The sequence below is a fragment of the Protopterus annectens genome, chromosome 4.part0, assembly GCF_019279795.1.
Source record: "Protopterus annectens isolate FY-2018-M chromosome 4.part0, PAN1.0, whole genome shotgun sequence".
Lineage (NCBI taxonomy): Eukaryota > Metazoa > Chordata > Ceratodontiformes > Protopteridae > Protopterus > Protopterus annectens.
The window spans coordinates 761,730,498-761,743,147 of record NC_056733.1 but is presented as its reverse complement, the minus strand read 5'-3'; the positions used below and the strand labels follow the sequence as shown (position 1 = coordinate 761,743,147).

The 12,650-nt window shown below is 40.5% G+C and overlaps 1 protein-coding gene across 1 annotated transcript in view; it reads right to left on the bottom strand.

Annotated features, from left to right (window-relative positions):
* Window positions 1-11,049, bottom strand: part of LOC122800336 (E3 ubiquitin-protein ligase CHFR-like) — a 135,464-nt gene extending 124,415 nt beyond the window's left edge. The window contains exon 1 of the mRNA XM_044069785.1: window positions 10,452-11,049. Coding sequence (XP_043925720.1) covers window positions 10,452-10,569 — 118 coding nt within the window. The 5' untranslated portion in view covers window positions 10,570-11,049. The remainder of the gene's footprint in view (window positions 1-10,451) is intronic.
* Between the last annotated feature and the right edge of the window lie 1,601 nt (window positions 11,050-12,650).

The following is a 12,650-nucleotide window of genomic DNA, read 5'->3' as shown; positions in this document are numbered from 1 at the left end:
AACTCCAATATTTGCAGATTTTCTTGTTCTGTCATATTTCACAAATATAATTATTGCACTGTAATCTCACATCAAGTTACCGATTTTATTACTATTCATCTCTGAAATCCTGACTCTGCTTCAGTTCTAACGTACTCTTGATTCCTCTAGTCAACTCTCATGCTCCCTTCCTTCTCTCCAAGAGCGAGAAGCAGAATCTCTTTGTTTCACAGCTTGCTTGTTATTGAAGACAGCTGGGTACAGCAGCTTGAATCTTATACCTGCATCTCGACATTCCCTGAATAGCGGAATAAATTTGCTACTCTATTGCCCAATGTACAATGAATAATCAATCATTCTCCACAAACTCTGCTGTCTCCCACTTTTAGTACTTTGTCCTTCTGCTACAATTTTGTCAGAATCAACACCTTCTGCTTGTAGGATTGCATCATTACTATTAATTGCCTAGGTTGCTTTCTTATAGTCAGGTTTGGAGCATACACACAATTGCCCCTTTCAACTAACAACTCCTGCTGTGGAATACCAGTCCAGTTGCTTATTTGTGCTTTCACAAAATAAATGCAGCCTGTTCCTTCCAGCTTCTCTGGTACACCTGAAAATCTTGGGTTTTCCCCAAGTGCTCAGTCCTCTAATTCTATTATTTTTTGAAACACATCTTCCTGATCAGTCTCATATTCACCCAGTGTTTTCTTTATTTTGACTTTTTTGCAGCTTTATCATCTCATCTAAATATCTGTTTAAAGCTTCTTCTATTTTTTTCTAGCCTATTGTTTGTGTTGATATACTCCATCAGTGTTATGTTTATTTTAATCAGGTCTGTATGCCGTTGTCTTATATTTTCCTATAGATTACTGGAAGTCATGTCTGAAGGTTGCATTGCTTTTTGATAAACAGCTGCAGAACTTTCCTCAGTCAGTGTTTCTTCCTCACTTTTTGTACCTGATTTTTCCATGTCTTCTGTATTTCTTTATTCCTGGCATCCAGACAGTGCATTTAGTAGCCAGTTAGTGAAATGTACCCATAAACACAAGTCTACTGGCCTTCTCTGCTGAGTTTCTGTTTTCACACCGGGAAAGCTAGAAATAAGCTGTTACTCAATGTGCAGCCATCTTTCTATATCTGATCTTTACAATAAGAAGGAACTTGTAAACCAATACAGATACCTTGACCACCCGATTTGAACTTGTGTCTCATATTCAAGATCAACACAATGCAAATTACTGAACAATTAAAAGTCTGCTGTTATAACGCAAATCACCTGACCCCACAAATTTGTAGCACCCTGCTAAAAATGCTTTCATTCCCAGACTAGAATATGCCCTAGAAAAACAAAGGGAAAAAATATTAATGAAAAATGTGGGCACCTGTTTGCATAACAAATTAAACATATGTCTTTCAGCTCATGGTTTCACTGGTTATCGTAAAATGTGTTGCCTAAACCAACAGCTCAACATATGTTCAGAAGTTTTTTTAAAACATTTTTCTGAAACAGTACCTTGAAACCAACTTTTATTTTTACAAAAAACAAATAAATAAAATTAAGAGTATTCGCATGCACAAGAATGCATGCGAATACTCCGTAATGTAAAATTATAAGATGGCTTTGCCACTTTAAACAAGTTTAATTCTTTCGGCTGCCAAAAAATCAATTGGTAGAAAATGGAAATCAAAATCTATTCTAAACCAACTGCATTTGAAGTACTGAATACTGTAAGAGAGTAACAGTGATGGTGAACCTTTTGGGCTCTGTGTGTCAAAAATTCGAAAAATCAGTGACTTACAATAGGAAATGATTTTCCTATTGTAAGTCACTGATTTTTCTTTCACTTTTATAATACATAGCAGCACACATGACTGGACTGTAGTTTTTTTAAATAAATGATTATGTACAGAATTGTTTCTCTTTTGTTTGGGGGGGGGGTGACACGTCAGCAGAGTCACTGATGGGCATTTTCCGAATTTTTGACACACAGAGCCCAAAAGGTTCACCATCACTGTTACATGTTATGTTACATTGGACTGAATGACAGTTGTTATAAAGAAATAAAACTTATATAATGTATAATATATGTAAACAAATATTACTATGTTTTTTTTTCTGTTAATGTATGCATGCCTAAGTCTTAAGTGATTTTTTTTAACACTGTTAATAAATTAACAGCAGACCAGCATCACAGAGCTTTGATTTGATTTATTTTTTGTAGTAGTAGCTTTAGAGAAGTGAAAGCAGCTGATAAAGTTATATGGTTGAAGTTTAAAAAAAATGTTTACATAGCAAATCATTTGGGGGGAGGTGAAAGGGACAAAAGGGAAGCAAATGACTTACTCTGCACTGCTTAACACTGGACTTAAATTGTAAAGACGGCCACAGTGGTGCAGCGGTTAGCGTTGCCGCCTCACAGCAAGAGGTTCTCTGGTTCGATCCTCGGCTGGGGTGCCTTCTGTGCGGAGTCTGCATGTCCTCCCTGTGGTCATGTGGGTTTCCTCTGGGTGCTCCGGTTTCCTCCCACATCCCAAAGACAAGCTGTAGGTGGATTGGACACACTAAATGGGCCCTAGGCGTGAGTGCATGCGTGTGCCTTCTGTGGAAGGTTGGGTGCCGTGCTGGCAACTTGACACCGTAAAATTCCACTGCCAATCATGAGCGGACAGGTGATCCACTGTGGCGACCCCTAACTGGGAAAAGCCAAAAGAAGAAGAAGATCATTAAGAGAACATGACAACTCACTAACTCTCTTTCATGTTTACAATGGAAATGGTTCAGGAGACTGGCACCAGAACCTGTACTAATGCCAGATGAATGAAGAAATCTTCTATGGGATTTGTGGGACAGTGAGGCTGTGCTTCCTATCCACACAGTATGGTGGTGAACAAGAAAGCAGTAGAGCACTTTATAACAACTAGGCATTTTTAGAAGTGGTCTGCCATATGGTCTCTCAGTAGATCAATTCATAGCCTACGTGCTTTTCATATCCGAGGCTCAGTGGAACAGGGGAAAGCAGTTATACACACACTAATGTTATCACCTAATTTCAGAGGACCACTGATGGGCTGGAACAACTATACAGAAGAATTTCAAGTAATAAGGGTGGGCAAGGCTAGGAAGCCCCAAAACAGTCATGACAGTCTGGTTAGCAATGCATGGGGTGTGTACAAGTGCTTACGCAGTCCTGCTGCTTACAGTATGCTTCGTAAGAGCATTCAGTGGGGTGCTCATGCTCTGAAAACTGGTATTAAAAAAAAATGTTACTAACAGTCGCACAGGCCAAAGATGTTAATGTTTAGAAAGAACTAGGCATGCATGTGCATAGGTGGGCCCAAGGCAGCCAAAGAAGGCCAGGAGACAACTAGGAATGGTTGCAGCCACTGCCAAAGTCAACTATACGACATGGCAGGCAGAGTATGGTGACTCATTAATTTAAGTGTGAAATCTAATACTGTGCAAGTCGTAACACAATAAATCCAAAACATGTGCCATTAGGCCTTCAAATTATGCACCTCACTGACATGGGAAGCTATGCCCTCACAGATTAACTACGGACTTCAGAGAAGGGTGAATACTCCAGAAATACCACAATTTGAGATTTACTCTTTATCATCCCCAATAACACAATTTTTAATGTTCTGTGGATCACACTTAACTTCAAACTTTCAAAAGGCACCTGGGTGCAGAAATACATGGCCACAAGGGTTCAAGCACAGTCCACTCTTCTGCTATCAGCAAGGTGACTTGGTCAAAAAGAATCAAGTTAGGGCATTGGTCTGTGATATGGCAGAAGCTGACTAAATGAGAGAAGTAAACTGTACATCCAACTCTAACAGGGCAGTGATGCACACACCTGCATGCAGCATTAAAAAAACTGGATCAATAGTGTACACCAGATATATTTATAACATTAGTTACTCCATCTGTTTTCTATTTCAATTCAAGCAGACCTGCTAAGGAACATTGGTTGACTGGACATTTATACATCAGGAGAAAAGTTTATACTACGCTGCACAGGAATAGTAATGAATGAAAAGCAAACCAGTAAAAATAAACCCCAGCAGGGGTTTCAGAGATGAGTCTTACTATGGAGAAATCGTAGTTAGCATTTTCTTTGCATATATTTTTGAAGGAAGTTGGATGTGATCTTCAAGCAAGTTAAAGGATCCTGGGGGTTGAAGACATCAAAGATATTCTGATGATGTTTTGTATTATACTAAACAAAGGCGCTCAATAAACATATTTTGTGGATCTTCTGTCCTGCTGGGGTTTATTTTTAATAGTAATGAATCTAAGTTTCAACAATGAGTGATGTATTGTTAAATGATTAAGTATGCGAGAGTGAAATGGCAGCGTCTCCAGAGGGAAATGAAGCAACACTAGAAGCATTAGAGCACTTCTGATGTAATTTATTTCATTTGAGGGCCTATATTTATGACAGATTCCCAAATGTTAAGATAAAAAGTCATAAAGCAGCAAAAAAAAGGGTGTCCTAAACAAGTGACCAAAGGGCCACTGACCACATTGGAGGTAGTTCATAGGTTGGTACTAGGCTATTGGCCCTAGGGCCTATACAAGCCTAGCCATAACAATTCTCTGGCTATTTCTTCCCACAGTATTTACTTCCCTGGACCCCTGTCTAGCAGGGCGACTGACGTGATCCCCGGGGTGAATTTCTTGTCTCCCATCCAATCATCAAGGTTCCTTTTGAAGACGGCCAAAGATGTGCTCTGCTTGACATGTATGGGCAGTCCCATTCCAGAGTCTCGGGAGTCTCTGGGTCAGGGACCTATCCTTCCAGCATGTTTTGTTCATTGTGATGACAAGGTTTAGATCCCTGGAATGTGTCTCTCTGAGGGATAGGGATTTCTTTAAGTGGAGCATGTCCAACAGCTCTGGGTTTGACATGGCTTTGTATGTTAAGCAGAGATCGCCTCTGAGTAGATGATATGTGACAGAGAATAAGTGGAGTTTTTTTTAGACGGTCAGCATAGGGCATCTGCTTTAGGTCTGTGAATCTTTTAGTGAGGTATTTCTGCGGCCTTTCCAATTGTTGCAGATGTCTTGAGAGGTACATACCAAACGGGTATTGCATTCTATAATAGGATGAGTACAGTGGGGCAATGACCTCCTTTTTTCTGGATGAAAAGCACTTAGTGATGAGGTGTGCCACATAGAAGGATTTCCTGACTGTTGTGGCGATGTGTTATCGAAGGTGAGACCACTGTCCACCTGTGTCCCCAAGTCTCCTAAATCACACTTTCGGTGTTTAGTGTACTGCCACCTATGTGGTAATTCACGGGTACATGTTTTTTCCCCAAAGGGGATAACTATACATTTCTTGGCATTGAGCTTGAGCCCATGGCTCTGGCACCAAGCATCTGTTTCTGTAAGGCCCTTTTGTAGAATATCCACATCATTTGGGGATTCAATAATGGCTCCCAGTTTGCAGTCATCTGCAAACTTTGTTAGCCAGAGTCCCTTAGTGTTGGCCTGTACGTCAGAGAAGTAGATGCCAAACAAGAGCAGTCCCAGCACTGAACCCAGAGGCACTCCACTTGTCTGGAGCTGGATTTGGAGTCGGCTACTTTTACAGTCTGGGTTCTGTCAGTAAGCCAGTTAGCAACCCATCAAGGGACGTAGGGATTAATGCCCAGCTTAGCAAGTTTATCTATGATTTCTACCTGTGTGGCCGTGATTACCAGAATTTCGCAATCTTTTGGTATTGAGATGGGCCCTTTAGGGGGTTTGAGAGGGGTGAAGTTGGCACTAAATTGATCTGCCAGGACATTGGCAATATTCTTGGGATCACTATATTTAATGCCATTCTGTTGTACCTCAGAGAAGATCTGAGCATTGCCATTAAGATTCTTGACATAACTATAGAATGCCTTGTGGTTGTCTTTGGAATCTTTGGCAATTTTATTTTCGTAACTAGCTTTGGAGGATTTTATGAGGGATCTCAGCTTCTTACTGAGGCTGGTAAGGGAGTTTTTTGCATCCTGGGATTTTCCTCTTTTCTGCAACAGTTTCTTCCTTCTGTTGTACAGTTTGTTTACGGCAGGGGACCACCAGATTGGCTTTCTTTTTTGAAGGAGAGTGTCTTGGCTCTATTTGGGATAGCAGGTCTCATGCACGAGTGGATGTGCTCATACAGTGCCTTAGTGTAGGATTCAGCAGTCGAACTTTCAGATCCCGTCTGCATGGGTGTCATGAAGTTTGTCACTTCTGACTTGCATGAAGTTGGCTTTGGAGAAGTTTTTTTACAGAGGTTTCCTTACTGGGGGGTGGGGGTGGGATGTGGATGTCAAGGGTGATTTGCTTATGGTCAGACATGACCAATGAGGGGGTGACCACTGGTGTGGAGCATCTATCTCCCATGTTGGTAATGATCAGGTTTAGGATATTGGAGGCCCTGGTGGGACAATGGATTAGCTGATCCAGGGCGCTGGAATTTATGACTTTCAAGAACTGCTGGGAAAAGGTGTTGGTACCAGAGTAGTTTTCTCAGTTAATGGCAGGGTAGTTGAAATCACCCAGTATTAGGGTGTTTGGTTGTATCTTAATATTTTCCAGTATGTTTAGAAAGGCGTAGTTAGAAATCTTGGGGCATGGTGAGGGATCTGTAGCAAGCTACAATTTGGATTGCAGTCTTACCTAGTGTTAGTTGCACCTGGAGAATTTCAGATGCAATGTGATGGGCAACTAGCCTGGAGGTGTGAATATCCTTGGTGAATATGGACACTCCTCCACCTTTAGTGTTTCGGTCTTGGTTTGGTGGCTGAAAAGTGTGTTAACAGTTGTAGCCTGATATTGCAGGGGTGCTCTCTGGAGCACTGAACCAGGTCTCAGTTACTGCACAGATATCGATGTCCTCCATTTTTAGGAGTGCCTCGAGAGAGTGCATTTTGAGGTTTAGACTTCTAGCATTGAGTAGCACTACCTTAAGATTTTGTATGCTTGTTATCTGTTACGGTGATGGTTTTGTCCTTTCAACCTTGCCTAAAAACGGGACTATAGGAGTGGCAAGAGCTTTAGCCAGTAACCTGAATCCCAGGGGTGCAGGTGCAGACCATCTCTGTGCAGACCATCCCTGGCAAAGCATCGTGGTTTGTCGATCAGGTCTTCCCAGGCAGACAGATACTGGATCCCCTCTGAAGGGCACCAGAAGCTTAGCCAATTGTTGAAATCAATCATTTTGCCCTTATACTGTGGTATCATTCTGGGCGAAGGCAGGATGCTACTCAGGGCTAGAGTCATACCTGCCTGGGCCACATGATCCGAGGGTTCTTCCATGTCTCTTTTCGTGTAGTCCAGGGAGGTATATCTCAAGTGATTCACTCCAACATGGACAATGACAGTCATATTTGTACTTGTTGTGGAGTGACTTGAGTGCATGCGTTATGTGGTGGATCCTGGCACCCGACAGGCAGCTGACTGTAATTTTCTCCTTGTTCAGCCTGGTGAATGGGATATCAGTGTGCCTGACTATAGAGTCACCTATGACTAAAGTGTTGGGTACATTGTCTTGCCTTAGGGGCTGTTGCTGGGTGGCACACTGGTGTTGTGAGCTATGTGTCACTTTGGTTGTGACTGGTGTTTGTTTGCGTTTCAGCTTTGGAGGTCCTTGTTGCTTAGGCAGGTTAATGTTAAGGGCCTCCGCATATGTGGGTTTAGTGTTGCTATGTGTGGGTGTTGATGGTGTGGGTTTTGAAGGACTAGGTGTTGCTTGAGGTGTAGTGCAGGTGTTAACCTTCTCATCTTGACTGTGTAGCACAATCTTGGGTGGAGAGAGCTTTGCTTCCAGTTTGGCTATGTAAGTGATCTCTCGCAGGTTGTAGTGTTGGGTGGTAGGAGGAGGGCTGTCTGCGTACATGAGGCAGTTGCTGCATTGCCCCAGTATGCTCAGATTCACCAGGTGGACAGGAGAAATCACCGGAAGCTGACCCTTGGACATGCCTGTTTAGGTGCTTTTTTTGTAAGGTACAAGAGCTGTTTTCCCTTACCTTTGCAAAGTACTTTGCAATTATAGGCTGTTTAGTGCCTACAATTAATTTCTCATTCTTGACAAGGAGAGTTGAGTGCTTGTATCAGTTTAAGGCTTCCTAGTGCTTTCCAGCAGGTTCTACAGCAAGTGCTAGTCACAGGGGTTCAGATTTTAGTGCTACTACTGAGAAACCAGCTAGTTCTAAGGGAAAATTTGAAGAGCACACTTTCTGGCACCTGGAATAATTTAACTGTATCCCTGTGGTGCTGCACGATGCGAGAAATGCAGACACACATGCGTTTTTAAGCCAGAAAGTTGAAAGGGGTAGAAATAAGGCTAATAAAATTACAGTTTCAGAGCTGGAAACCACTTCTCTAGTGTTAGATAGGCAGTACAATGCTCACCACTCCCACTAGTAAGCAGTAGGACTTCCCTCTACCACAGCAAGGTCTGGATAGCTCTGAACACAGAAAATAAAGTCCTGAAACAAGCAAAGCCTGGTATCTGGACTATACTAGCTAGGAAGGCGGGAAACAAGCAAAGAAGATAGTATTTTTTTTTGGTCAAAACAGGCTAAACAATGCAATAATACAGTAAATAAACACAGAAAAGGCTAACACACTTGATTGTGTAGCCCTAAACAGTACATGCAATTAAAACTCTACAAAATTAGCAATTTAAAACTTTTTAAATAAAGCAAGGCAAGTGCACAACTGAAAAACGATTTAAGAGGCAGTAATACAGTAGAATAAGTAGCTAGTCTACATATACAGAGCAGTCTATATATACAGAATAGCAGCTAAAACACACAAACAATTCAGATGCAATGCAACTTAGAGCACTTGAGTTGTAGCAATATTAAGGCAAATACAGTTTTAATAAATGCACTAAAATATACTCGATATTTCCAAAATGTTTGAGAAGCAAAGTCAGAACACAAGGAGATTCAGGCAATTTTTTTTTTTTTTAAAGAAAGGAGGAACAGAAAGAAAGAAACTAAGTGGGTTGGTCTTATCAGATGTTCTCTCTGTATTAGGTAGAATGAGCTAATGACACTAGACTGGGAGGAGTGTCCCAGATCAAATTTACAGTAGAGGCGGGCAACTGCAAAGCCACCAGGTATAACAACAAGACACTAACAGGGGGTGGGGTGGGGAACAATACTAAAGCTATTAACATACACTCTTTTAGACAGTAAACACTACAGAAATCTTTATCACCGCAGTGAGCACAAAATTAAAGTTTTTAAATAGATAAAGGAGCAAGGAGACTCTACAGAATGCTTTTAACTGCAAACAAATCAGTTACCCATGCAAATTAGTTAATAGCAATAACATACAGTAAAAAAATATGCAGCAGGCAATAGTGATATATATAAATTGCTAGAAGCAATAACCATAAATATGTTACTTAACTCACTGGCTGGATAAGATGCGAACACAAGTTTTACAGCCAAAATTACTAATGGCGAGGAAAGCCTTAAGGTAGCTGACAAGGGCAGCCAATCCACAAAATTGCTGGAAATAATCAAAGCACAACAGAGAGAAAATACAGCCTTGAACCAGAACACTTTTCTAATGACTTTCAAGAATTTTGTCATTTCTACTGAGCAATTGTCACACTACAAAAAAGTAAACATAATGGAGTTCCCTATTTTGAATGTTTTCTTCTCCAGTCACTGGTAAAACAAAAGACAAATCTCTTTTAAAAATTAATTACAGAACAAATGAATGTTAAAAATATTACCTAACCAATAATTTCATAATGCCACTCTTTTCAAAGTAATCTAAGCAGAGAAAATGGTTGTTGGAAGTTATTTATCCCAAATTGATTTGGAACATTATAAAAATCTGGCAGCATTAAGCATTTTGTCAAACAACTAAAGACATTCCCTTGCAATTACAGCTGCACAATTTAAGCAGACTCTTCTTTTGATACTATAATGACTATTCAGTGCGTCAGTCTTTTTTAACTTGAGTCCAACCAGAATTCTTTGAAAATGCTGCTGAAAGAGCTGTCAAAAAAAGACCAACGGACATTCCATCCAAATCAAATACATAAGACAAACAATTGTGCCAAAGATCCTATATAACCACAATGAACTGTGCTGCATCCCTATAAAAACAAAACCATAAAATGCAAAAATTTCGGGAGAACAAATGGAATGCACCCAAAAATCTCTCACAATAGTCTGCTAGACATAGCTTTAATTCTGCAGGTAACCAATACAAAGGAGACAGCCTACCGGGTTAGGACGACTTCGAGCTCTCAACTACTATGAAGGAGGGCTACAAGCCTCTGGTCATAGCTACTCAAAGGCCAATCAGCATCGGCAGGAAATGCAAGACAACTCGCTGAACGAGAAAAAAAACACACTAAGAGGTGGGGAATTATGATGCATAGCTCGGAAGCGCTTCAATATATTTACAATCTGTTTATCAACAAACTGCATTGGAACTACCTTTTAAGTTCACTTACCATTTTTCCGGCCAACAGTCCACTCTCGGTTAACCAAGAAGATCTTTGATTCAATACATGCGCCCCCGATTAATGTCAGCTTCCCCCAAGCTTTTGGTTTCTCAGCGGTGGGCTCCATTTGAACTGTTGTCTTAAATGGGAGTCAATAAGCAGTACAGTATTAAAGAAATGCCAAGTTTCAAAAGAACTGTCTATCGTTAAGAAAAATAATGGATCTCCAACCTGCTCATTCACTTGTTATCAACAAAAGTAAATCGTCCGACGTTTCGATTCAACAAACGCCGTGATCAGCAAATATTCACCCATCTCTCTCAGTCTCTTTATTTTTATGGGCAAGGCCCTAGGAAGCAGACTGACAGTCTATAGTTGGGAGGGGGGAGGGACTGTGTCCCTTTTTGCCAAAGATCGTGTTTCGTCTCACAGTTTACATACACTGGGGCGGTTTATTTAAAAAAAAGTATACTGTTAATTACAGCTGGTTCACGCACTACCTCTGTGTATTTCACTAGTAAACCTAAATTAGCACGACTGCTTATCAAGCATAGCAGTTAGACCCTGACAGCAAACCTTCGCAGAAATCAGCTGATTGGACAAAAGGCAGAGCAAAACGGGCATGCCGATACAGAAGCAATCCCTATTGATTGCGCGCGCACTCAATTTTCTTTTTAAGAGTATTTTCCCTCCTTTGCAAGACTCCTGGCGGCCATTTTTGCTACTACGTTTTGGATGCTCTGAATTTACTGGGAATTTACCACCATGATTGTGATGTTCGGCGTTGTTTAAAGATTTTGTGGTACTGAGTAAGCATAGTTATTACCATGTAATGTGCATAAAATTATTGCCTTTAAATTAGACAGTGAGCCTTATTGTAACATTTGTTTCCTAACAGGATATGGGGATCAATAAATGACCCGTTTTGAGGATCATCTGACCCTTCTAATACTAGCAATTTGGGGATAAAAACTGGTAGATTACCCTTAAAAAATAATTACCGTAATTAAGAGTCAATGCCTATTAATTACATCCTCGTATTTTCTCAACCTGTGGATTTATTCATACTAATATTTTTAAAAGTATCCCTTATTTCTAAGTATGTCCCTTAGTCAAGAGGTACGAGTTTGAGGGGTACATATGATAATGACTGAAGAGTTTACGAACATACCTGGCTTTAGGCACCAGTGAACCCTGGGGGGGGGGGGGGGGGGTATAGCAAGTTATCTTATCTTGATATGTTGTAACATGTCTGTCAAACTAACAAAAGCTAGTACAGCAATCCTGTGTACTTAATAAACCAACTGGGTAATAACTCGTTTATATTTCCTTTAAAGTGTAAACATAACGCTGGTTATAGTAACAAGTGTTTTATCAAACAGCATGCTTCACAATTCCATTAAATATTTTATCATTGACATGGTGCCCCTGGCTTAGTTAAACCCTGCTAATGGACTTTCACTCCACTAAAACTAACAATATAACCGGCTTTAGGTACTTGCAATGCCCATGGCTGCAAGTGGGCCCCCTTGGTCATTTCTGTGTATGGCGCCCACAAAAGCTACTGCTAGTTGGGAAAAAATGAGGAGAAAAATGTATTAATTTCCTGATTATGCTCTTTAACCTTAACAGGCCTGTGATACAACCCTGATAAGATAAATCTGATAATGAACATAAGTGAGGTAAGCACTAGAGAGATCAGCAGCCTAGAATGACTGATCTCAGACGGTTTTAAAAGAAAAGCTGATACTTTCAATTTTCATGGATTGTTTTCTCTTTCAGGGGCATTTATAAACACTGGCAGAACACCAAATACTACAACTTTAAACTTCTTTGTAGAAGAATTCAGCACAATACCAATAATAGCAGAATAAAGGCTCAAAATCGGGTACAAGTTTTAAATATTACTGTAATTTGATTAAAAGGTTAATAGGGTAACACCTTGTGCATCAACATAAAGTTTTTGGACAAGAAGTATAAAACTCTGTCTGGATTTATTGACTGTAATCTTGAATGATTTATAAGCAAAGCAAACTTTTTACAAAGGACAGAGCAAAATTATGAGAAAAATCAGGGAAGGTCTGGGAAATGAGACCATGACTGGTATGCATTACTCCTCAGTGAAAGAAATAAAAGTGACTTACTCCTGCTCCTGTTTGACGACTCCTAAACAGTAGGGTTACCACCTGTCCCACTTTGCGAGGGACA